The sequence below is a fragment of the Emys orbicularis genome, chromosome 4 (assembly GCF_028017835.1).
Source record: "Emys orbicularis isolate rEmyOrb1 chromosome 4, rEmyOrb1.hap1, whole genome shotgun sequence".
Classification (NCBI taxonomy): Eukaryota; Metazoa; Chordata; order Testudines; family Emydidae; genus Emys; species Emys orbicularis.
Genome location: NC_088686.1, coordinates 110,069,809 through 110,097,338, shown reverse-complemented (window position 1 = coordinate 110,097,338; position 27,530 = coordinate 110,069,809). Strand labels below are relative to the sequence as shown.

The window sequence follows — 27,530 nt, the reverse complement described above, 5'->3', positions numbered from 1 at the left end:
CCGGAGCTTGTTACATCGCGAAACAGCTGTTTTGAGGCAGCAAGCACTGGGAGGTAGGTGGAGAAGCGGCGTGCTCAGGGGTGGAGGTGAGGTGGGGCGGGGAGCTTGGCTGCAAGTGGGTGCAGAGCACCCACCAATTTTTCCCCGTGGGTGCTCCAGCCCCAGAGCACCCACGGAGTCAGTGTCTATGTGCAGCAGGTTGGTTGGTGTAGATGCAGTGGCCATGCAGAAGGAGATTCTACCCTGACCCTTATCAGTGCACTTGGAGAAGAGACCACATGATCTAGGAAACCAAATCCACTCCAGACATGTGTAGTGCAGCCCTATAGCCTGCATCCATCTTGGGGAGGATTACATCTTTTCTAAATTAGTTCCATAGTTCCTTCCGCAGGGCTTGATTCTGTAAGTGCTGGGCACTCTGACCTTGATCCAAAAAAGCTTTTTAAGCATGTGTTTAGCTTTAAGCATATGAGTAATCTTATTGACAACACTGGGGCCATGTCTACCATATGGGCGCCACGGTTACAGCACCATCGTTATGGACCTGTAGCGCTGTACTGGAGAAGATTCCTTCAGCAACAGAAGGGGGTTTTCCATCACTGTAGAGCTCCACCTCGTCGAGCGATGGTAGCTAGACTGACGGAACATTCTTCCGTTGATCTAGCTGCATCTACACGGGGTTGAGTGCTCAGGTACAGTGCTCAGGCTTAGGAGGATTTGTATACTTTAAAGTTAAACATGCATTTAATGTACTACATATTGTGCATTATATGTAATTTGAAAACACGCTATTGTAAGGAAAATGAAACAAAATGCAGCTGCTCTTTTTTTATTTTACCACTTAAAGAAATTTTTTTTATCAAGGCAAAAATCTTACATTGTAACATCACAGAAAAAAACAAAACAAAAAGGGCAGAAAGTAGTTTACCATGTGTAACTCTGTATAAGAGTAATGTAAACAATAATCACCATCTTCTGTTCATTTAAAGCTCTGTTTAGAGTTTAGTCTTCATTTACAATACAACAAAGTATAAATACATTATTTTTCAGGACTGATTTGTTTCTTCTGATGAAAGTAAATTATCTAGTGCCCCAGCCTCTGCAAAGGGGAAAAAGAAAAACACAGTCATGATTTTTAGCAACAAATAGTTAAGTGCAAAGTTTAGTATTAACAATTAATTCCTAAAAATCAATCTTATGAGCGCTAAACTTTCTTACTTTGCTTCCCTTTGACCATAGATGAGGCAATAGGCTCATACTTTTCATGGCTCATTTCTAGGCTATTTAATGTTTCTTCTGAATATTAATAAGTCATAACTTCCTGTTATAATTTACAGTATTTTAAAAAACCTTCTACATCGACCTTGATGTTTTGATTCATATCACTGAATATCAGTATCATAAGATTTAATATTGTTTGATTAAGTTTGATCCTGCAACTGGCTCAGGCTGGGCAGACCCCTGCACCGAGCCAGTTTCAGCAGTGGGGCCTAAAAGGCCAACTGTGATAGTGACCTCCAAGAAATCACGTGTGAGGGTGTTGTTATAAATATGCCCCTTCTCTTTAAGATGGAAGTATATGAATTATCTGAATAATCATTATTGTTAAAAACATTTCTCTATAAAATGGTTTATTTTGGGAAAGAAAATGCATAAATCAATATATTTAGTGTAATAAACTGACATTTGAGTAGCTGTGTAAAAAACATTTATATTACATTATTGTTGGACTGAATTTTTTTTTAAATCAGATATTGATTTGGAGTACATATTCATGTCAAGATCTCGCTGGTAGTCATTGTTAACTAAAAATGTAGCATCACTTGCTAACATTCTGTGTTTTGTAGCTTTGGAGTACCAGTTCTGCATCACCGAAAAGCCATTGTGCATGATCCAGTGGATTTGGTTTTTGTGTAGTCTCAAGGTTGATGGTAACAGTAAGGAGGAGCATGTAACTGTGTGGTCCAAAGAGCAGACCAGGTAATTGTTACTCAAAAAGTCACAGTTCAGCCCCTGGTTGACACTTGCTCCATGGGGAAAGTAATTGGTATCAGCTCTTTACTAGGTGCACATTACTTATCCCTCCATGCTGGCTCAGTTTGCGGAGGTCAGCGCTCAGCCTATTCCCCAGCCCTGCCCAGTCATTCCTGCTCAGGAGGCTGCTCTGACCCCCACACTGGGACGTAGCTTACACAGGGGAGTACAGAAATGTCTATACTGCACTGGTATATAAACACCAGCTGACCAATATTAAATCAGGATCTCCTTGGGCTTTCATTTAGCACTTAGAGACTGAGGCCCAAATAATCCTCCTCTGAATGGGAACTCTAACTCATCTGCAGTAAGCATATGAGTAGTCTTATTGACAACACTGGGGTCATGTCTACCCTATGTAGGGTGACCAGATCAGGATCAATACCCCTGATCATGGATGTCCCAAGAGACCCCCTTCCTGAGCCATTTATGCTTTCAAGCTGTTCATGCGGTGACTGCTGTTCCCAACTTGTGGGTGGATTCACCAATACTGACTTTCCACTCCCTCACTTGGGAATAGCCCATGTATGGGTAAGTAGGGTCCTCAAACAATAGTTATTTCAAGTGGCTACTCTGTAAATATGAATTTGGACAGATGCTCATTGTTCAGTTAACAGGGAGAAACAGCACGGAAAGATTGGGAGAATAAAGATTTGTAGAGCATTGTATGAATGTTTGAAAATGTTATTTTAGATCCATGTAATCTATCAGATGAGTAAAAATGTTGAATGGAAAAATACTCAGTCTCTGTGGGGAGTACAAGTAAACATGCTCTGCAGGAATTTGGAAGAGAAATGGAACCACCCTCTCCCAGCCCAGAGCACGGAACAGCTGCATAATTACTACTAAGCCTCCAGAGACCAGAGACTCACCTTCCAAACAGATCCATTGATTTTAATGGGCTACCCTCTGAAAGCTACTTCTCAAAATGAGGATAGCAGATTTGGGCCCCAGTTTTGCATATTAGACATTTCTGTAAAAATGTCAATTGTTTTTCAAAAAGGAGGTTTTTTGTGCAGTTAATCCACATTAATGTTTTTATTATACAGCAAAACCAGGGTTATCGGGAAAACTCTGTTATCCCAAACATGGTCATGTCCTACCGCGACGTCTTAGAGATTTTGGGAAAACTGAAGGTATTTTCAAGCTTTGATTGTATTAACTTATTCAACATGCTCCATGAGATTCAGGTCAGCCAGGATGTGCTGTGTTTGAAAAATGCTTGAGAATGGCACAAAATCTTAGGTTTGCTTTTGGACTGAGGCTGGACAGTTGAAGTATTCTCAATCCCTGGAAATGACAGTATTGCTCAAAGTTCCTTAACTATACCATTCAAACAAATACAGTCTCTATAGACTATGCAATGTAGTTTAGTTAACACTGGTTGTATTTTAGTATTTACAGTAGTCTTAGCAGAGGATTTTTCTGAACCAAGACCGATCATTTTAGAAAATGATGCCAAAACTGTCCAGAGATTAATTTATAAAATTCATATAATCTTGAAGTTAACAAACTTGAAAAGATATTCACAGTAAAGTGAAATTAATAAAACACAAATGTCTCATTCCAGTGCATTAATTAAAATAAAAACACAGCACCTGTAATTTTATCTAACAATAAATTCATTGCTATGAAAGCATCTAGAATTCATTATATTCAAAGGTAGGGATTTATAGAGAAGGCATGTGACAGAATTGGTGACTTTTGAATGAAAGATTCAGAATGCTTGCAATTAGGAAGATTAAAGGCATGTATTGTGTTATTTTTTTCCCTCCTAATGCAAATCACTTTCTAAATATTTTGAATGTAGCAGAGTTGAAAGGAACAATTCTATATTGGCTGAAAATTTGAAAAAGGTATATTTAAATAAATTAATTTACTTTGCCTGAAATTTTCTGAAAAACACATGAAGACCTTCAAAATTATAATAGAGGTCTAGTAACCACTCAGGTTTTCTGTTTGCTTGATGCTATAATAAAGTCATAATCCTTAATTAGGCATCCTTAGAGATCTCAGTCCTACAGGTCCTATATAGACAGTTCTCCAGTATTTCACAGGGAGTTTTGCCTCTGTTTAAACTCTGTTGCCACACAGGTGAGTGATGTCACAATTTCAGGGATATGACTTCACCACAGTGTCCAAATGGAGGGAAAATTTATTTCCTTTGTCACTGTCTTACATAAATGTAAAACTTGATCATGATAAACTTTGAAACATCTCCTTTTATTCAGTCTTTTAAGTAAGAGTACAAATATTGGACCCTATTAAAGATAGTTCAAACAGTTTTGGCAGTTGTCATTTTGGTAGTACCTACAGGCTCCAAGCAGGATCGGGACCCCTCTGTGTTAGGCACTGTACACATGTATAATGAAAAGATGGTTCCTGCACCAAGGAGCTTACAGTCAACATCTCAATCCTGCAACCACTTAGTCATATACTTAATGTCATGCATTTCTGTGACACTACTTGTATGTTGAACTTTAAGCATCTCCATAAGTGTTTTGTGGGAGCAGGCTCTTAGTAGTTGCTTCCAGATTTCAATCCATTATTTGTTAATATGGATATTCAGTGATATTGTTTCAGCACATTTTGTTCTAGGAGTTATGTCAAACATAATCAAGCCCATTCTCCAGTGATGCTCAACAAAGTCGCACAATTTAAATATGAATCTACAATTATATATTCAATCCCAGTCCTGCAGCTCTTATTCAAGAGTTTTGTCCAAGTAAGGATTACAGAATCAGATCCTCAGTGACTGAAATAAAACTGTACTTTTAAATGATTGAGAGCTTTACTAACCTTTAAGATGCAAGTAAGTCAAAAATTCAATTACTGTGTGTACAACGTTGTCGTCAACCACTGGTCTTCCAAGATTACCTAGAAAACATTTATTAGATATTTAATGTATAGATAGTATGAATATTTGCTGATACATCTTTAGTCACAATAGTGAATGTAAGAGTTCAGAAAAATCCCTGAAACTACACTTCATTTTAAAAGTTCAGTGGAAAAACTGAGAGCCAGATTCTCTCCTGCACTGAAATACATTTGGTGCAAGAATGGGGTGACATCAGGGAGCTTGTTACAGGTCCCTGATTCTGGAGCTTCTGTACTAATGTAAGTTAAAGCAGCCTTCAGGTTATTTGGTTTACAGTGCTTGTAAGGTCCTCCAGGGCTGTCTGTGGAGCTTGTAAATTCTGCAACACCAGTCAATGAGTTTATATCTGAAGAGATCTCAGAGACTCAGATTTCTGGAGAAAATAGGTCCAAATGTATTCACCCAATTTTATTGAAAATAGTCCACTGCATTAGTTCCCCTTGAACATGTAAACAATTACCATTTTAAGACAACTTTATAAGAAGCCACTACATTCCGCAAGTGAAAAATATGTTTTTCAAAATACCTAATTCAATTCCAGTGCAACTTAAAAAAAATGTCTCCATTGAATAGGGTCTGCATGCAAATTTCAGGTGCAAAGGAGATTTTCAGAGTTGATGGAAGGAGTGTGCTTAAATGAAGTTTATAAGAAACTAGGTTACAATCTTTAGGTCCCATCCTGAAAAGTGCTGAGCACTATCAACTTGGGGTGACTTCATTGGGAAGCCACATCTGCAGTTCCACAATGTATAGTTTCCAGATCACGTATTTTACAAAGGAACTGTCTACACGTCCACAGCTGGAAAATACAGTGAGTCAGTGAGAAGTATTACTAGATTAGAGTGCACTAACTGTCCCTTTCATCAATATTTCAGAGTAGCAAAATATATTACATTTCTAATTCCCCCCCACCCCGTACAACCATAACCAGAAACGAACTAATTGTCTTCAACAGAATTGTACAACTTATGGGAGATGATTCAATGTTCTCCTACTAATAAGTAATAAGCAAAGAACCTTACCTGAATTTTGGACCTTTGTTGACTATCAGATGTGTCTCTATTGTACTGTCAGGGTTTGAGTTAGATAGTAAGGTCCTTGGAGCAGGACTCTATCTTCCCCTGTTAGTTGTTCCTGTGCTCAGCATTGTACTATCAGCCTTCTAGGGATTGGAGTGAGAAATGGATCTCATTTGAGATTCCCTAACAGAGGACTAGCTCATGTCTTTTGATCCATACATAGGGTTCTTGCCATGTATGGATCACTCCCTCACTATACAGAAAAGAGCTCCCAAGGCGTCTTCTGGACCCCAAAAAGAGCTATCTGTGTGTCTGGAGATCTGTGCAGATTAGAAGGAATCAAGCTGTGGGTTGAACAGGCAAAGAATGGGTAGGTCAAGAGAAGGTCCTGAGGAGGGGACCTATAGGTTATACTTAAAAATTCACTCACGCACCTGACTCTGTCATGGGGAATCCCCTCCTTTAAGGGAGGCCTCAGCTGTGCTACCAAGTAGCAGGGCTAGAGATTCTGTAGCAGCACAGAGCCTCCATATGTATGGCCAGAAAGGAGAGGGTGGTGTATCCTGCTCTCCCAATGGAAGACGTCAGAGGAAATGCTGATGGGAATTTCACAGCATTTGCTGCCTTAACGTGGTGTTGCCATGGAGGTGTGATCTAGATATGAAACTGCAATTCTATAAAGCAAAAGCTTCCTGCTGCTAAGCTGTGTTCTGTTTAATTATGAACGATCAAGCGAGAGTTGGTTGTTGTATCAATGTTTAGAAATGGTGTGTTCCTGTTAATAGCCTCCAGCTGAGTACCTGCTTTAACTCATTGACTCCATCACATCACTTTTTATATATTTTTTACTATTACAAATTGATATTGGACATTCTATACAAAGTGTTTCATTTTAAACACCCCAATAAATGGCAACTAAAAAACAAAAAAAGTTTGCCTCTGTAGACGCTCCCCAGCTGCCTCTAGATTCCTTCACCCTTTGTCTAGGAATGCAATCGGAGTATTTTTTTAGTTCAACAAATAAGTTGCAGATATACCAAGAAAAGGAAATGGCTTTTGTATTGGTCTAAATATTTGCTTAGAGAAAATAAGGTATTTTGAACAAAGTAACATTTTTGCATACCAATACGTAGGAATTAGATTAACCATAACATTAAATGCTTTAGGGTGTACATTTAGGCAAGAATATACACAGCAACCCTTTTTGAATTTTGAACCATTACCATCAGCATAGAGTAGAAATTTTACAATACAAACAAGGGTTATAAAAACAGGGACGATATACTGTAAGGTTCTGATCCTGAGAAGTAGAGAGCACTCACAACTCCCATTGAGCTCAGAGTTGTGAATGCTCAGCACCTCTCAGGATTAAGGGACTGTTCTAAAACCCATTGCATTACATGGAAAGACTCCTACTGACTTCATTAAGCTTTGGATCAGGCCCTAAGTCTTCTAATTGAAACAATTTATCTTGTTTAATTATGGAAAAATTATACAATTATACTTGAGATGGGGTTATTATGAGAAATCCATTTATCAAAAAACAGCTCCATACAGCATTAACAACAGCTTTCAGTTCTATGTTGATATGATAAAAGGTATCTCTTGTTTCTATAACTTTCCCTAATGTATGATCTCCCTAATATCGTCCCTTACTGATCACACTCCTGGGCTAATCAGTTAGGACTCCTAAGTGTCTGATAGAACTTGAAAGCTTTGTTTTGAACAGGTAGGTTTTGTAGTCAAATATGTTAATTTGGATAAAATGAAGGAAACTCAAAAGCTTTTGTCCTGCCAGTGAATGTATGACTCTGCATTTTAAACTATTACAAGGCAGAATACACATAATTCAGGTCATGATCTCCAAACTCTGGTATCTGTGAGCCAAATTTTGCTTTCCTTTCTCATATGAATACTCTCATTGACTTCAATGGGACTACTCATGTATGTTAAGTACATGGTCCTGCCTACAAGCAAGCTTAAGCTTCCATTTAGGGGGACAATAACTCAAACATAGTAAATAAAATGCTATATACAGAAGCATAAACTCTTGGCTTTCATCATTTCATTACCTATTTTTATATCCTCTTCAGGCTGTATCTCACGTTTACCAGCTAGGCCATGTTTGTCAATAAAAGATCTGTGATTAACTACTGCATCTGTTAAATAAATTAGAGATGAAGAGTTAATTTCATTTACAGTCTCCAGGTTGATTTTGATGGATTTTATTGAGCTAGCTCAAAAAGATTTAAAAGTGACTCTCTTTATAGCCTTCTTTTCATTTGTGCACGAGAACATGATGGGATTGTTGATGGAATGATGTACAATTAGTGAATCAAAGGAAACATTCTTTAATAAGCTTATTAAAGAGTTAAGGCATTTTTTAATTTTGTGTATTTAATTTATATCCATTAAGGGCCCATTCCTATATTGCTTGCACTCCCAAACTCTTTCTGAATTCAGTGGGAGTTTTGGGTGTACAGGGAATGCAGAGTTGGACCATTCATGTGTAATTTAGGAATGTGGTTTTGCTACTCTTTCCTCTTAAAAAAAAAAAAAAAAAAAAAGTTGCCAAGTAATTTGTTTAAAAGTAAACTGCAATTAGTTTACATGAATAACCTCCAAAAACTATCTTACATTCCCCAGGTGCCTCTTCTCTCCCCCTTGCAATGGGCATTTCCTTTATCAGTAAAAGCTGATCAATACGACCTGCAACAGAGGATGATGCCTATTATCCAGTCTTAGAGAAATGGTACTCAGCAAATATATGCCCCTATTACAGAATGGCATGCATGTCTGTCTTTCAACACAGTCTATTCTGGCATTGCTGCTTTAAGGCAAATATATTTACAAACATTTACAGAATCAATAAATACACCTCTACCCCAATATAATGCGACCCGATATAACACAAATTTGGATATAATGCGGTAAAGCTGCGCTCCAGGGGGGCGGGGCTGCGCACTCCGGCGGATCAAAGCAAGTTTGATATAACGCGGTTTCACCTATAACTTGGTAAGATTTTTTGGCTTCCAAGGACAGCGTTATATCGGGGTAGAGGTGTACATCAAAGGTGCATACATTTGTATCCCAAGGTCAGTTACAAAAAGTGAATAATAAAGGAAAAAAAGACAGTTATGATCCTTATGTCGACAGCGGTATTAATTATCTGTAATGTTTATCATATACTATAGAGGGTGAAATTAGGCAACCCCCAGTAATATTTAATATAAAAAGTAGTAAAGGATAGGTATAGATGTCTGTATGTTTTATGCCTCTCAGCATCGTGAAAACCTTGGGTAAAAATAAATGACAATTATTAAATCAGCTACAAATAGTTTTAAAGGAAGGCTTTTTAGCCAATTGGGACACCTTCACTTTTCATCTCCATACTTTTTTGGAAACCTGAACTTTACGTTTTCAGCCTCTCAGACACTGGTGTTTGTTTTTAATTACAAAATGGAATTAAGTATTTTCCTCTTGTAAATTACTGATATTTATTTACAATCTCAGAGAGTTTGTTTTGTCCAAGAATAGTATCAGAAGACTATGCATCTGGGCATTTTTATGTAGATTTAGGGTGAAATCTCGGCCCCACTGAGTTCAGCGGCAAAACTGCCACTGATTTCAATGGGGCCCAATTTCACCCATAGTATTTCCCCCTTGATTGACCTCCAAAATTCCATAAAATGTTATAACTACTTTGCAAGGCAAATGCCCTTAGATTCTATACAATTAATCATCACTATTATTGTATAATTAGAGGTAAAGCTACTATTTTAGAGTAATAAAATGTTTGCCACCTAAGAATTACAACTCATTAGCACTCTAAGAATACCCAAATGTGTAATTCCATATAATTTAGTGCCTTTACATGGCATTGCTTTTGAAGAGGAAGTTTAAATTCTATTTGTTTCTATCCCAGGCTTCAGATGTGTAACTAACTGAAGGTTCTCTGAAATAACACTCTTTAGTTTTACATAAGAAGGTTTAAACAAAAATTACTTTAATAGCCAGATTAGTAGGTAGCACACTCATGGCAGACAATAGGCATCAAGTGACCATTTTTAATAGAATTTTAAAATATAGAAAATTAAATATTTGACTTATGTGGCCCATGTAGGTAACCAGCACTATTCAAAGTCCAGCCCCTCTTTTCTTTTGCCTTACAGAGAGAAAAGTGCAGGTAGCTTCTTTGTTGCATGATTTACATAATACTTTCTGAAAAAAAGAGAAATGAATCTGGGAGGTTGGTTTGTGCAAACAGATTCATTAGGGTTTCTAATGAGCTGATATTTTTTATTCATCAAAAAAATATTATTTCAGTCTGGGTGAAACCTTGGCCTCACTGAAGTCAATGGGAGTTTTGCCATTGACTTCAGCGTGACCAGGATTTTGACCCTATATAGACGAAAGTGCAAATCACACAATGCATTATAAATTTTAAACCTTACAAGTTATAATAAATGTGATCTGCTCCCAATCTGCTTGACTGAAAAGTATATTATATACTTTAAAAAGGTGATCAAAGTTTATGTGAACCCCTCCAGGTATGTAATCATTTCAGAAAGCCTGATTCTAGTATCACTTATACTGTATAAATCTGATATTACTCTAAACGAGTCAATGGTTTTATAATGGGGTAACTAAAAAATAACAAAACAAAACAAAACAAAAACCAGGCCCATAGGCTTTATCCTTCATGTGTAATGGATTAAATTTTTCTGTCATGAGTTTGTTCTTTTTTCTGTTTTTACAAAACATGCAATACACATCAACTTCACTATGGGAAAAATGTTCCTAATCTTCAATCTATTGGGGAAATGCCTGAAAAAACACAGAAATCACCTCCCAGAATCTACACGATTTAGACATTTATGCTCCAATACGTCTGTTGGTCTATAAGGTGCCACAGGACTCTTTGTCGCTTTTTACAGATCCAGACTAACACGGCTACCCCTCTGATACTTGACACCATTTAGACAATTTCTGATGTAAATTTCTGAATGAAATGATAGAACTCAATCTTTCTAGGCTTTTATACCATATTATCAATGCAGCTACCTGACCAATAGAATGATCCCTTAAAATGGTAGGATAGTAAAAGAGGAAATTAATTCACAAAAGAAGACCAGGCATTTTAACTGCTTTTATTAGACCATACTGATGCAAGTTAATGTCATTTCTCCCAAATCTGGGGTGGCAGTCTCCCCTTTGCTCTGTTCTCACTTAAGAGGGACAGGAGCAGGGGCAATCCTTCTCTTGATGGATCTCCTGCCATTCCTCTTCTTGGAAGGTAAAACCACAGGCTGATTTAAGTGCAGGACTCCGCCCGGAGAGATGGTGACACCTCCCAGCAGTTTCTTGAGCTCTGAGTCGCTGTGAATGGCCAGCTGCAAGTGCCGTGGGGAAATCCGACGCTTCTTGCTGCGTGCAGCGACTTCCCCAGCAATATCCACAATCTCATGAGTCACTTATTGAAGCGCCGCTGCCATATGTACTGGGGCTCCAGCTCCAATACGGTCTGCAAATTGTCCTTTGTGGAGCAATCTGTCTATGCGACTGACAGAGAACTGCAGCCCAGCCCGGGAAGAACGGGTGATCTTGGCCTTAGGGTCTTTTGCGGTTGAGGTCTCACCAGAGTGCTCAGACTCAGACTCAGTCTCAGACATGTGGCAGACTTCTAGTGTTCCAGCAACACTTGGCTTGACTTTCTTGGCTTTCTTTTGTTTTCTCTGCTTGGTTTACCTGAGTCTTTACTCAGGAATTGGCCTGCCTAGCTTTTTTCTTGACTTGCTTGGCTTCAGTGGATGTTTCCTTGCTTGGCTCCACTTGCCTGTGTCTTTCTTTGCTTGGCTTGCCTGACTCTCTTTCCTTCTGTTCCTGGCTCTGTTCACTTGGTTTTCTCTCTCTTATTTTGCCTTCTTTGACTTCTTCCTGGTCTGGCCTGATTATGACTGGCCTGACAAAGTGTGGCTTGGCAAAGCCACCTCTTGAAATCACCACAGTAGTATGCTGACCCTGTCTGAGCCTGCAGCCTTTTATAACCTCAGTGCAGACAGAGAAAACATACTTTCTGATTGGTTGTCTGAGAACCAATGGGCAGCTACTTCATTTGTTACCCAAGCCAGAGGGGATATGTCATCCTTTTATGACATCATTCCCATTGATTCACCATTTGTGTTGGATTTTTAGTCAGTGATGTGACGGGTTGGATCACAGAAACCCCCTTGGGAGCTGCCACCTAATGTGCAAAGACTACCCCTGCTTCTGTTTTCCCTGCCAGCTCAGGACTCCAGCACCCTGTCTTGCTGAACCAGACACTCCCGTCTGGCTCCAACACCGACCCAGGGTCTGAATCACTTGTCCCAAAGCTGCAAGTTTACCTAAAAACAGCTCACAGGAGTGTGTTTGTCTTTAGCACTCAGATGCCCAACTCCCAATGGGGTCTAAACCCAGATAAATCCGTTTTACCCTGCATAAAGCTTATGCAGGGCAAACTCATAAATTGTTCGCCCTCTATAACACTGATAGAGAGATATGCACAGTTGTTTGCTCCCCCAGGTATTAATACATACTCTGAGTAAATTACTAAATAAAAAGTGATTTTATTAAATATAGACAGTAGGATTTAAGTGGTTCCAAGTAGTAACAGACAGAACAAAGTAAGTCACCAAGCAAAATAAAATAAAATGGGCAAATCTATGTCTAATCAAACTAAATACAGATAATCTCACCCTCAGAGATGCTTCAGTAAGTTTTTCTCAGACTGGACACCTTCCAGGCCTGGGCACAATTCTTTCCCCTGGTACAGCTCTTGTTCCAGCTCAGGTGGTAGCTAGGGGATTCTTCATGATGGCTTCTCTCTCTCACTCTTCTGTTCCACCTCTTTATATATCTTTTGCATAAGGCGGGAACCCTTTTTCCCTCTGGGTTTCCACCCCCCTGACTGGAAAAGCACCAGGTTAAAGATGGATTCCAGTTCAGGTGACATGATCACATGTCACTGCAAGACTTCATTACTCACTTGCCAGCACACACATATACAGGGAGACTCACAGGTAAACAGCCATCTGCAGACAATGGGAGTCGTCAAGATTCCAAACCATCATTAATGGCCCACATTTTACATAATTACAATAGGCCCTCAGAGTTACATTTTATATTTCTAGTTTTAGATACAAGAGTGGTACATTTATACAAATCAGATGATCATACTCAGTAGATTATAAGCTTTGTAATGATACCTTACAAGAGACCTTTTGCATGAAGCATATCCCAGTTACGTTACATTCACTTATTACCGTATTTTCTCTAAAACTATCCCAGTTACATTATATTGACTTATTATCAAGTTTTTATAAAACCATATAGACTGCACAATGTCACAAGTGATATCTGCTATTAGCAAAACTCAGGGTGTAAAACTGTTTTAATTTCCTTTATTATTAACTTTTGTTTAATCTTTGAAAGTATCAATCAGTTCCTAGGCAAAGAGGAAGCTACCCATTTCCATCAGCAATTAATGAACTTTCCTAAGTAGAAATACAAGGGCAGCAGCCCAATTTATTTTGAACTCCAAAAGCATAGCAGTCTGGTCTAATTAACTTCCCTCCAAACAGCCACAAATTCAAATCCTTCCTTCTACCCTAAAAATAATAATATGTTTCCTCTCTCATCCACAAGAGGAGCTTTCTTTTAAAAAAAAAATCAAACATATCTAAGCCTCTCAAAATCATATAGACCTAAGAAATTACTAGCAATGCCTTCTGAAGATAAATGGTAGCAGAGATACTGGCTTATAGTTAAGTGGTAGCAGAGATACTCTCTTATAATATATGTAGTGTTTATATATGTAATCATATTCTGCTCTTTGTTGCATGGGTGTAAATCAACAATAAGGCTAGGCATTTTTTTTTCAGCAAATAGTTTTATTTGTTGAAAAAATGCAGTTTTTTCAACCAAAGCTGTTTGTGAATTCAGGGCAAATTTTTTGAACAAAATTTGACAGGAAAAAAAAGAGTGAAAAAAATCCTGAAAAAGTCATTTCTGACTTTTTTCAAAATGATGTTTTGTTTAGAAATGTATTTCCCATTAAAAAACAAACACCCACAACCCCAAAGTGAAAAAACTCCCCAAAATGAAACAAAATATTTAATTGTGGGTGGAACAAACCTTTTCCTTTAACCAGAAAGAACATTTCTTTTTTACTTTTTATTTTTTCCCTTTGGCCACCAAATTTGTTGGTGTCACTAGGCATAGCTACCAGGTAACTCAGGGGCGTGGAAGGCCAAAAGAGCCGATGAAACTCCTTTGCTCTGGGTCTAAGTGAGCCACAGTGACTCCATCTTGTAAACTTTCACCTACTTCTGTGCTAACTGCTTACATGCTGAAGCAGAAATGTAAGGGTCAGCTTTTCTAGCTGGCAGCTGCTGTTTCATTCACAGTAACAAGGTCAAAGATAAGCAGACGAATGGGAATTTTTCTAACTGTAACTGCTAGAGAAGGGAGGGGTGGGAGGGGTAAGAGGGAGTAACAGACAAAGGCTTACACAGAAACTGCTTGGAATATAAAATGGAACATGTGCTGATATGGGCTGCGCTTGATTTGAGAGGTGTTGGTCTCCTAGTGCCTATTCAGAGCTCTTGAATAAAGTTGGTTTTGCTTCTCCACACCTGGTGTGATTATTGGCGTAAAGCACACCGGGCAACGAACCCTGTTTGCCATCGCGGGGCCCATCTGGGCCGGCAACAAATTGAAAACTCAATTATTCACTCAGCTCTAATTAGGAATAACTCCATGGACCGGAACATATTTTAAGCTGTAAGTGACAGCAGTATCTAGTTCCATAGTCAAAATGGGCACTGTTCTGCGCCCCTTGCTCACACTGAGTTATGCCTTTACTGCACAAGGAGTTCCATTGCCATCAGTGGAACTAATTGTGTAGTAAGATACTGCTCAAGTTAGAGGATGGCAGAATCAAGTCCTCAGACCCTTACTTCACTGAAGTTTTGTCCATTCTTTGGGGGAGCTGATATATTTAAACGCCATGAAAAAGTGAAATTAAAATTTGCTTTTATCTTCTCAAAATGGTTGAATGTCATAAACAAAATCGGAAAGTACTGAACGAGGTCCTGACGCTACAGTTATTACGCAGGGAACGAATGATCACTCGTGCCTCCAATGGGACAATATGGGAGAATAAGGGCTACATACATGAGTAAGGACTTTTAGGAATGGATCCTGTAACGGCATGAAATAGGCTTTGGTTACATTTTGAAAATTAGATGCCTTAAATTAGGCACCTAAATAACTTATAAGTGGCCTGATTTGAAGAGGAGCTGAGCACCCACAGCTCCTGTTGATTTCACTAGGGGTTTTGAGTGCTCAGCACCTATGGAAATCAGGTCACTTTTAGTTAGTTGCTTAAAAGTGGGTTTAGGGGCTGAAATTCAGGCATCCTAAAGTTTGAAAATATTGGCCAGTTTCTCTGGAGCCCTTAACTTGGTGATGCTTCCCGTCTCTTAGAGAACCCTCATGGCACCCAAGACCATGGTAGGGGTTCTTTGCCATTCCAGAAACCCAAGTGTTCACCATTTGTCACTCTCAGGTTTGATTAGCCGCTTCTCTTGTTCGTGAGCTATTTTCTGAGACCGGTTTAAAAACAGCATCTGGAGAGAACCCCTCACATCAGGCCAAATCCATTGTGTGATGTTGCACTCTATATGATTTTATGAAAATATGCTAATGAGTTAAATATAATGTAACTGGAATATGCTTCATGCAAAAGGTCTCTTGTAAGGTATCATTACAAAGCTTATAATCTACTGAGTGTGGTCATCCTAGTTGTATAAATGTACCACTCATGTATCTGAAACTAGAAATATGAAATATAACTCTGAGGGCCTATTGTAATTATGCAAAGTGTGGGCTATTAATGGTGGTTTGGAATCTTGATGACTCCCATTAACCAGGACAATCGTCTGCGGATGGCTCTCTTTTACTTGTAAGTCTCCCTGTATACCTGTGTGCTGGCAAGTGGGTAATGTTTTCCCTTGAAAAAGGTGATCAAAGTTTATGTGAACCCCTCCAGGTATGTAATCATTTCAGAAAGCCTGATTCTAGTATCACTTATACTGTATAAATCTGATATTACTCTAAACGAGTCAATGGTTTTATAATGGGGTAACTAAAAAATAACAAAACAAAACAAAACAAAAAGAAAAACCAGGCCCATAGGCTTTATCCTTCATGTGTAATGGATTAAATTTTTCTGTCATGAGTTTGTTCTTTTTTCTGTTTTCACAAAACATGCAATACACATCAACTTCACTATGGGAAAAATGTTCCTAATCTTCAATCTATTGGGGAAATGCCTGAAAAAAACACAGAAATCACCTCCCAGAATCTACACGATTTAGACATTTATGCTCCAATACGTCTGTTGGTCTATAAGGTGCCACAGGACTCTTTGTCGCTTTTTACAGATCCAGACTAACACGGCTACCCCTCCGATACTTGACACCATTTAGACAATTTCTGATGTAAATTTCTGAATGAAATGATTGAGTTCTATCTTTCTAGGCTTTTATACCATATTATCAATGCAGCTACCTGACCAACTGAATGATCCCTTAAAATTGTAGGATAGTAAAAGAGGAAATTAATTCACAAAAGAAGACCAGGCATTTTAACTGCTTTTATTAGACCATACTGATGCATTTGAAAAGAGCTTTCAATCAAGTTAATGTCTTTTCTCCCAAATCTGGGGTGGCAGTCTCCCCTTTGCTCTGCTCTCACTTAAGAGGGACAGGAGCAGGGGCAATCCTTCTCTTGATGGCTCTCCTGCCATTCCTCTTCTTGGAAGGTAAAACCACAGGCTGATTTAAGTGCAGGACTCCGCTCGGAGAGATGGTGACACCTCCCAGCAGTTTCTTGAGCTCTGAGTCGCTGTGAATGGCCAGCTGCAAGTGCCGTGGGGAAATCCGACGCTTCTTGCTGCGTGCAGCGACTTCCCCAGCAATATCCACAATCTCATGAGTCACTTATTGAAGCACCGCGGCCATATATACTGGGGCTCCAGCTCCAATACGGTCTGCAAATTGTCCTTTGCGGAGCAATCTGTCTATGCGACTGACAGAGAACTGCAGCCCAGCCCGGGAAGAACGGGTGATTTTGGCCTTAGGGTCTTTTGCGGTTGAGGTCTCACCAGAGTGCTCAGACTCAGACTCAGACTCAGACATGTTGCAGACTTCTAGTGTTCCAGCAACACTTGGCTTGACTTTCTTGGCTTTCTTTTGTTTTCTCTGCTTGGTTTACCTGAGTCTTTACTCAGGAATTGGCCTGCCTAGCTTTTTTCTTGACTTGCTTGGCTTCAGTGGATGTTTCCTTGCTTGGCTCCACTTGCCTGTGTCTTTCTTTGCTTGGCTTGCCTGACTCTCTTTCCTTCTGTTCCTGGCTCTGTTCACTTGGTTTTCTCTCTCATAGTTTGCCTTCTTTGATTTCTTCCTGGTCTGGCCTGATTATGACTGGCCTGACAAAGTGTGGCTTGGCAAAGCCACCTCTTGAAATCACCACAGTAGTATGCTGACCCTGTCTGAGCCTGCAGCCTTTTATAACCTCAGTGCAGACAGAGAAAACATACTTTCTGATTGGTTGTCTGAGAACCAATGGGCAGCTACTTCATTTGTTACCCAAGCCAGAGGGGATATGTCATCCTTTTATGACATCATTCCCATTGATTCACCGTTTGTGTTGGCTTTTTAGTCAGTGATATCTGCTATTAGCAAAACTCATCCTGTAACGGCATGAAATAGGCTTTGGTTACATTTTGAAAATTAGATGCCTTAAATTAGGCACCTAAATAACTTATAAGTGGCCTGATTTGAAGAGGAGCTGAGCACCCACAGCTCCTGTTGATTTCACTAGGGGTTTTGAGTGCTCAGCACCTATGGAAATCAGGTCACTTTTAGTTAGTTGCTTAAAAGTGGGTTTAGGGGCTGAAATTCAGGCATCCTAAAGTTTGAAAATATTGGCCAGTTTCTCTGGAGCCCTTAACTTGGAGATGCTTCCCGTCTCTTAGAGAACCCTCATGGCACCCAAGCCCATGGTAAGGGTTCTTTGCCATTCCAGAAACCCAAGTGTTCACCATTTGTCATTCTCAGGTTTGATTAGCCGCTTCTCTTGTTCGTGAGCTATTTTCTGAGACCGGTTTAAAAACAGCATCTAGAGAGAACCCCTCACATCAGGCCAAATCCATTGTGTGATGTTGCACTCTATATGATTTTATGAAAATACATTATATTTAACTCATTAGCATAACTGGAATATGCTTCATGCAAAAGGTCTCTTGTAAGGTATCATTACAAAGCTTATAATCTACTGAGTGTGGTCATCCTAGTTGTATAAATGTACCACTCATGTATCTGAAACTAGAAATATGAAATATAACTCTGAGGGCCTATTGTAATTATGCAAAGTGTGGGCCATTAATGGTGGTTTGGAATCTTGATGACTCCCATTAACCAGGACAATCGTCTGCGGATGGCTCTCTTTTACTTGTAAGTCTCCCTGTATACCTGTGTGCTGGCAAGTGGGTAATGTTTTCCCTTGAAAAAGGTGATCAAAGTTTATGTGAACCCCTCCAGGTATGTAATCATTTCAGAAAGCCTGATTCTAGTATCACTTATACTGTATAAATCTGATATTACTCTAAACGAGTCAATGGTTTTATAATGGGGTAACTAAAAAATAACAAAACAAAACAAAACAAAAAGAAAAACCAGGCCCATAGGCTTTATCCTTCATGTGTAATGGATTAAATTTTTCTGTCATGAGTTTGTTCTTTTTTCTGTTTTCACAAAACATGCAATACACATCAACTTCACTATGGGAAAAAATGTTCCTAATCTTCAATCTATTGGGGAAATGCCTGAAAAAAACACAGAAATCACCTCCCAGAATCTACACGATTTAGACATTTATGCTCCAATACGTCTGTTGGTCTATAAGGTGCCACAGGACTCTTTGTCGCTTTTTACAGATCCAGACTAACACGGCTACCCCTCCGATACTTGACACCATTTAGACAATTTCTGATGTAAATTTCTGAATGAAATGATTGAGTTCTATCTTTCTAGGCTTTTATACCATATTATCAATGCAGCTACCTGACCAACTGAATGATCCCTTAAAATTGTAGGATAGTAAAAGAGGAAATTAATTCACAAAAGAAGACCAGGCATTTTAACTGCTTTTATTAGACCATACTGATGCATTTGAAAAGAGCTTTCAATCAAGTTAATGTCTTTTCTCCCAAATCTGGGGTGGCAGTCTCCCCTTTGCTCTGCTCTCACTTAAGAGGGACAGGAGCAGGGGCAATCCTTCTCTTGATGGCTCTCCTGCCATTCCTCTTCTTGGAAGGTAAAACCACAGGCTGATTTAAGTGCAGGACTCCGCTCGGAGAGATGGTGACACCTCCCAGCAGTTTCTTGAGCTCTGAGTCGCTGTGAATGGCCAGCTGCAAGTGCCGTGGGGAAATCCGACGCTTCTTGCTGCGTGCAGCGACTTCCCCAGCAATATCCACAATCTCATGAGTCACTTATTGAAGCACCGCGGCCATATATACTGGGGCTCCAGCTCCAATACGGTCTGCAAATTGTCCTTTGCGGAGCAATCTGTCTATGCGACTGACAGAGAACTGCAGCCCAGCCCGGCAAGAACGGGTGATTTTGGCCTTAGGGTCTTTTGCGGTTGAGGTCTCACCAGAGTGCTCAGACTCAGACTCAGTCTCAGACATGTTGCAGACTTCTAGTGTTCCAGCAACACTTGGCTTGACTTTCTTGGCTTTCTTTTGTTTTCTCTGCTTGGTTTACCTGAGTCTTTACTCAGGAATTGGCCTGCCTAGCTTTTTTCTTGACTTGCTTGGCTTCAGTGGATGTTTCCTTGCTTGGCTCCACTTGCCTGTGTCTTTCTTTGCTTGGCTTGCCTGACTCTCTTTCCTTCTGTTCCTGGCTCTGTTCACTTGGTTTTCTCTCTCATAGTTTGCCTTCTTTGATTTCTTCCTGGTCTGGCCTGATTATGACTGGCCTGACAAAGTGTGGCTTGGCAAAGCCACCTCTTGAAATCACCACAGTAGTATGCTGACCCTGTCTGAGCCTGCAGCCTTTTATAACCTCAGTGCAGACAGAGAAAACATACTTTCTGATTGGTTGTCTGAGAACCAATGGGCAGCTACTTCATTTGTTACCCAAGCCAGAGGGGATATGTCATCCTTTTATGACATCATTCCCATTGATTCACCGTTTGTGTTGGCTTTTTAGTCAGTGATATCTGCTATTAGCAAAACTCATCCTGTAACGGCATGAAATAGGCTTTGGTTACATTTTGAAAATTAGATGCCTTAAATTAGGCACCTAAATAACTTATAAGTGGCCTGATTTGAAGAGGAGCTGAGCACCCACAGCTCCTGTTGATTTCACTAGGGGTTTTGAGTGCTCAGCACCTATGGAAATCAGGTCACTTTTAGTTAGTTGCTTAAAAGTGGGTTTAGGGGCTGAAATTCAGGCATCCTAAAGTTTGAAAATATTGGCCAGTTTCTCTGGAGCCCTTAACTTGGAGATGCTTCCCGTCTCTTAGAGAACCCTCATGGCACCCAAGCCCATGGTAAGGGTTCTTTGCCATTCCAGAAACCCAAGTGTTCACCATTTGTCATTCTCAGGTTTGATTAGCCGCTTCTCTTGTTCGTGAGCTATTTTCTGAGACCGGTTTAAAAACAGCATCTAGAGAGAACCCCTCACATCAGGCCAAATCCATTGTGTGATGTTGCACTCTATATGATTTTATGAAAATACATTATATTTAACTCATTAGCATAACTGGAATATGCTTCATGCAAAAGGTCTCCTGTAAGGTATCATTACAAAGCTTATAATCTACTGAGTGTGGTCATCCTAGTTGTATAAATGTACCACTCATGTATCTGAAACTAGAAATATGAAATATAACTCTGAGGGCCTATTGTAATTATGCAAAGTGTGGGCCATTAATGGTGGTTTGGAATCTTGATGACTCCCATTAACCAGGACAATCGTCTGCGGATGGCTCTCTTTTACTTGTAAGTCTCCCTGTATACCTGTGTGCTGGCAAGTGGGTAATGTTTTCCCTTGAAAAAGGTGATCAAAGTTTATGTGAACCCCTCCAGGTATGTAATCATTTCAGAAAGCCTGATTCTAGTATCACTTATACTGTATAAATCTGATATTACTCTAAACGAGTCAATGGTTTTATAATGGGGTAACTAAAAAATAACAAAACAAAACAAAACAAAAAGAAAAACCAGGCCCATAGGCTTTATCCTTCATGTGTAATGGATTAAATTTTTCTGTCATGAGTTTGTTCTTTTTTCTGTTTTCACAAAACATGCAATAAACATCAACTTCACTATGGGAAAAATGTTCCTAATCTTCAATCTTTTGGGGAAATGCCTAAAAAAAACACAGAAATCACCTCCCAGAATCTACACGATTTAGACATTTATGCTCCAATACGTCTGTTGGTCTATAAGGTGCCACAGGACTCTTTGTCGCTTTTTACAGATCCAGACTAACACGGCTACCCCTCTGATACTTGACACCATTTAGACAATTTCTGATGTAAATTTCTGAATGAAATGATTGAGTTCTATCTTTCTAGGCTTTTATACCATATTATCAATGCAGCTACCTGACCAACTGAATGATCCCTTAAAATTGTAGGATAGTAAAAGAGGAAATTAATTCACAAAAGAAGACCAGGCATTTTAACTGCTTTTATTAGACCATACTGATGCATTTGAAAAGAGCCTTGCAATCAAGTTAATGTCTTTTCTCCCAAATCTGGGGTGGCAGTCTCCCCTTTGCTCTGCTCTCACTTAAGAGGGACAGGAGCAGGGGCAATCCTTCTCTTGATGGCTCTCCTGCCATTCCTCTTCTTGGAAGGTAAAACCACAGGCTGATTTAAGTGCAGGACTCCGCCCTGAGAGATGGTGACACCTCCCAGCAGTTTCTTGAGCTCTGAGTCGCTGTGAATGGCCAGCTGCAAGTGCCGTGGGGAAATCCGACGCTTCTTGCTGCGTGCAGCGACTTCCCCAGCAATATCCACAATCTCATGAGTCACTTATTGAAGCACCGCGGCCATATATACTGGGGCTCCAGCTCCAATACGGTCTGCAAATTGTCCTTTGCGGAGCAATCTGTCTATGCGACTGACAGAGAACTGCAGCCCAGCCCGGGAAGAACGGGTGATTTTGGCCTTAGGGTCTTTTGCGGTTGAGGTCTCACCAGAGTGCTCAGACTCAGACTCAGACTCAGTCTCGGACATGTTGCAGACTTCTAGTGTTCCAGCAACACTTGGCTTGACTTTCTTGGCTTTCTTTTGTTTTCTCTGCTTGGTTTACCTGAGTCTTTACTCAGGAATTGGCCTGCCTAGCTTTTTTCTTGACTTGCTTGGCTTCAGTGGATGTTTCCTTGCTTGGCTCCACTTGCCTGTGTCTTTCTTTGCTTGGCTTGCCTGACTCTCTTTCCTTCTGTTCCTGGCTCTGTTCACTTGGTTTTCTCTCTCATAGTTTGCCTTCTTTGATTTCTTCCTGGTCTGGCCTGATTATGACTGGCCTGACAAAGTGTGGCTTGGCAAAGCCACCTCTTGAAATCACCACAGTAGTATGCTGACCCTGTCTGAGCCTGCAGCCTTTTATAACCTCAGTGCAGACAGAGAAAACATACTTTCTGATTGGTTGTCTGAGAACCAATGGGCAGCTACTTCATTTGTTACCCAAGCCAGAGGGGATATGTCATCCTTTTATGACATCATTCCCATTGATTCACCGTTTGTGTTGGCTTTTTAGTCAGTGATATCTGCTATTAGCAAAACTCATCCTGTAACGGCATGAAATAGGCTTTGGTTACATTTTGAAAATTAGATGCCTTAAATTAGGCACCTAAATAACTTATAAGTGGCCTGATTTGAAGAGGAGCTGAGCACCCACAGCTCCTGTTGATTTCACTAGGGGTTTTGAGTGCTCAGCACCTATGGAAATCAGGTCACTTTTAGTTAGTTGCTTAAAAGTGGGTTTAGGGGCTGAAATTCAGGCATCCTAAAGTTTGAAAATATTGGCCAGTTTCTCTGGAGCCCTTAACTTGGAGATGCTTCCCGTCTCTTAGAGAACCCTCATGGCACCCAAGCCCATGGTAAGGGTTCTTTGCCATTCCAGAAACCCAAGTGTTCACCATTTGTCATTCTCAGGTTTGATTAGCCGCTTCTCTTGTTCGTGAGCTATTTTCTGAGACCGGTTTAAAAACAGCATCTAGAGAGAACCCCTCACATCAGGCCAAATCCATTGTGTGATGTTGCACTCTATATGATTTTATGAAAATACATTATATTTAACTCATTAGCATAACTGGAATATGCTTCATGCAAAAGGTCTCTTGTAAGGTATCATTACAAAGCTTATAATCTACTGTGTGGGGTCATCCTAGTTGTATAAATGTACCACTCATGTATCTGAAACTAGAAATATGAAATATAACTCTGAGGGCCTATTGTAATTATGCAAAGTGTGGGCCATTAATGGTGGTTTGGAATCTTGATGACTCCCATTAACCAGGACAATCGTCTGCGGATGGCTCTCTTTTACTTGTAAGTCTCCCTGTATACCTGTGTGCTGGCAAGTGGGTAATGTTTTCCCTTGAAAAAGGTGATCAAAGTTTATGTGAACCCCTCCAGGTATGTAATCATTTCAGAAAGCCTGATTCTAGTATCACTTATACTGTATAAATCTGATATTACTCTAAACGAGTCAATGGTTTTATAATGGGGTAACTAAAAAATAACAAAACAAAACAAAAAGAAAAACCAGGCCCATAGGCTTTATCCTTCATGTGTAATGGATTAAATTTTTCTGTCATGAGTTTGTTCTTTTTTCTGTTTTCACAAAACATGCAATACACATCAACTTCACTATGGGAAAAATGTTCCTAATCTTCAATCTATTGGGGAAATGCCTGAAAAAAACACAGAAATCACCTCCCAGAATCTACACGATTTAGACATTTATGCTCCAATACGTCTGTTGGTCTATAAGGTGCCACAGGACTCTTTGTCGCTTTTTACAGATCCAGACTAACACGGCTACCCCTCTGATACTTGACACCATTTAGACAATTTCTGATGTAAATTTCTGAATGAAATGATTGAGTTCTATCTTTCTAGGCTTTTATACCATATTATCAATGCAGCTACCTGACCAACTGAATGATCCCTTAAAATTGTAGGATAGTAAAAGAGGAAATTAATTCACAAAAGAAGACCAGGCATTTTAACTGCTTTTATTAGACCATACTGATGCATTTGAAAAGAGCCTTGCAATCAAGTTAATGTCTTTTCTCCCAAATCTGGGGTGGCAGTCTCCCCTTTGCTCTGCTCTCACTTAAGAGGGACAGGAGCAGGGGCAATCCTTCTCTTGATGGCTCTCCTGCCATTCCTCTTCTTGGAAGGTAAAACCACAGGCTGATTTAAGTGCAGGACTCCGCCCTGAGAGATGGTGACACCTCCCAGCAGTTTCTTGAGCTCTGAGTCGCTGTGAATGGCCAGCTGCAAGTGCCGTGGGGAAATCCGACGCTTCTTGCTGCGTGCAGCGACTTCCCCAGCAATATCCACAATCTCATGAGTCACTTATTGAAGCACCGCGGCCATATATACTGGGGCTCCAGCTCCAATACGGTCTGCAAATTGTCCTTTGCGGAGCAATCTGTCTATGCGACTGACAGAGAACTGCAGCCCAGCCCGGGAAGAACGGGTGATTTTGGCCTTAGGGTCTTTTGCGGTTGAGGTCTCACCAGAGTGCTCAGACTCAGACTCAGTCTCGGACATGTTGCAGACTTCTAGTGTTCCAGCAACACTTGGCTTGACTTTCTTGGCTTTCTTTTGTTTTCTCTGCTTGGTTTACCTGAGTCTTTACTCAGGAATTGGCCTGCCTAGCTTTTTTCTTGACTTGCTTGGCTTCAGTGGATGTTTCCTTGCTTGGCTCCACTTGCCTGTGTCTTTCTTTGCTTGGCTTGCCTGACTCTCTTTCCTTCTGTTCCTGGCTCTGTTCACTTGGTTTTCTCTCTCATAGTTTGCCTTCTTTGATTTCTTCCTGGTCTGGCCTGATTATGACTGGCCTGACAAAGTGTGGCTTGGCAAAGCCACCTCTTGAAATCACCACAGTAGTATGCTGACCCTGTCTGAGCCTGCAGCCTTTTATAACCTCAGTGCAGACAGAGAAAACATACTTTCTGATTGGTTGTCTGAGAACCAATGGGCAGCTACTTCATTTGTTACCCAAGCCAGAGGGGATATGTCATCCTTTTATGACATCATTCCCATTGATTCACCGTTTGTGTTGGCTTTTTAGTCAGTGATATCTGCTATTAGCAAAACTCATCCTGTAACGGCATGAAATAGGCTTTGGTTACATTTTGAAAATTAGATGCCTTAAATTAGGCACCTAAATAACTTATAAGTGGCCTGATTTGAAGAGGAGCTGAGCACCCACAGCTCCTGTTGATTTCACTAGGGGTTTTGAGTGCTCAGCACCTATGGAAATCAGGTCACTTTTAGTTAGTTGCTTAAAAGTGGGTTTAGGGGCTGAAATTCAGGCATCCTAAAGTTTGAAAATATTGGCCAGTTTCTCTGGAGCCCTTAACTTGGAGATGCTTCCCGTCTCTTAGAGAACCCTCATGGCACCCAAGCCCATGGTAAGGGTTCTTTGCCATTCCAGAAACCCAAGTGTTCACCATTTGTCATTCTCAGGTTTGATTAGCCGCTTCTCTTGTTCGTGAGCTATTTTCTGAGACCGGTTTAAAAACAGCATCTAGAGAGAACCCCTCACATCAGGCCAAATCCATTGTGTGATGTTGCACTCTATATGATTTTATGAAAATACATTATATTTAACTCATTAGCATAACTGGAATATGCTTCATGCAAAAGGTCTCTTGTAAGGTATCATTACAAAGCTTATAATCTACTGAGTGTGGTCATCCTAGTTGTATAAATGTACCACTCATGTATCTGAAACTAGAAATATGAAATATAACTCTGAGGGCCTATTGTAATTATGCAAAGTGTGGGCCATTAATGGTGGTTTGGAATCTTGATGACTCCCATTAACCAGGACAATCGTCTGCGGATGGCTCTCTTTTACTTGTAAGTCTCCCTGTATACCTGTGTGCTGGCAAGTGGGTAATGTTTTCCCTTGAAAAAGGTGATCAAAGTTTATGTGAACCCCTCCAGGTATGTAATCATTTCAGAAAGCCTGATTCTAGTATCACTTATACTGTATAAATCTGATATTACTCTAAACGAGTCAATGGTTTTATAATGGGGTAACTAAAAAATAACAAAACAAAACAAAACAAAAAGAAAAACCAGGCCCATAGGCTTTATCCTTCATGTGTAATGGATTAAATTTTTCTGTCATGAGTTTGTTCTTTTTTCTGTTTTCACAAAACATGCAATACACATCAACTTCACTATGGGAAAAATGTTCCTAATCTTCAATCTATTGGGGAAATGCCTGAAAAAAACACAGAAATCACCTCCCAGAATCTACACGATTTAGACATTTATGCTCCAATACGTCTGTTGGTCTATAAGGTGCCACAGGACTCTTTGTCGCTTTTTACAGATCCAGACTAACACGGCTACCCCTCCGATACTTGACACCATTTAGACAATTTCTGATGTAAATTTCTGAATGAAATGATTGAGTTCTATCTTTCTAGGCTTTTATACCATATTATCAATGCAGCTACCTGACCAACTGAATGATCCCTTAAAATTGTAGGATAGTAAAAGAGGAAATTAATTCACAAAAGAAGACCAGGCATTTTAACTGCTTTTATTAGACCATACTGATGCATTTGAAAAGAGCCTTGCAATCAAGTTAATGTCTTTTCTCCCAAATCTGGGGTGGCAGTCTCCCCTTTGCTCTGCTCTCACTTAAGAGGGACAGGAGCAGGGGCAATCCTTCTCTTGATGGCTCTCCTGCCATTCCTCTTCTTGGAAGGTAAAACCACAGGCTGATTTAAGTGCAGGACTCCGCCCTGAGAGATGGTGACACCTCCCAGCAGTTTCTTGAGCTCTGAGTCGCTGTGAATGGCCAGCTGCAAGTGCCGTGGGGAAATCCGACGCTTCTTGCTGCGTGCAGCGACTTCCCCAGCAATATCCACAATCTCATGAGTCACTTATTGAAGCACCGCGGCCATATATACTGGGGCTCCAGCTCCAATACGGTCTGCAAATTGTCCTTTGTGGAGCAATCTGTCTATGCGACTGACAGAGAACTGCAGCCCAGCCCGGGAAGAACGGGTGATTTTGGCCTTAGGGTCTTTTGCGGTTGAGGTCTCACCAGAGTGCTCAGACTCAGACTCAGACTCTGTCTCGGACATGTTGCAGACTTCTAGTGCTCCAGCAACACTTGGCTTGACTTTCTTGGCTTTCTTTTGTTTTCTCTGCTTGGTTTACCTGAGTCTTTACTCAGGAATTGGCCTGCCTAGCTTTTTTCTTGACTTGCTTGG

General features: G+C 40.2%; 1 protein-coding gene across 1 annotated transcript in view; it reads right to left on the bottom strand.

Annotated features, from left to right (window-relative positions):
- Positions 1 to 1,046: 1,046 nt before the first annotated feature.
- Positions 1,047 to 27,530, bottom strand: part of GAL (galanin and GMAP prepropeptide) — a 47,180-nt gene continuing 20,696 nt past the window's right edge. The window contains exons 2-6 of the mRNA XM_065404364.1: positions 10,042 to 10,096; positions 8,569 to 8,640; positions 8,004 to 8,090; positions 4,834 to 4,911; positions 1,047 to 1,099 (exon numbers count right to left, since the gene is read on the bottom strand). Coding sequence (XP_065260436.1) covers positions 1,047 to 1,099; positions 4,834 to 4,911; positions 8,004 to 8,090; positions 8,569 to 8,640; positions 10,042 to 10,096 — 345 coding nt within the window. The remainder of the gene's footprint in view (positions 1,100 to 4,833; positions 4,912 to 8,003; positions 8,091 to 8,568; positions 8,641 to 10,041; positions 10,097 to 27,530) is intronic.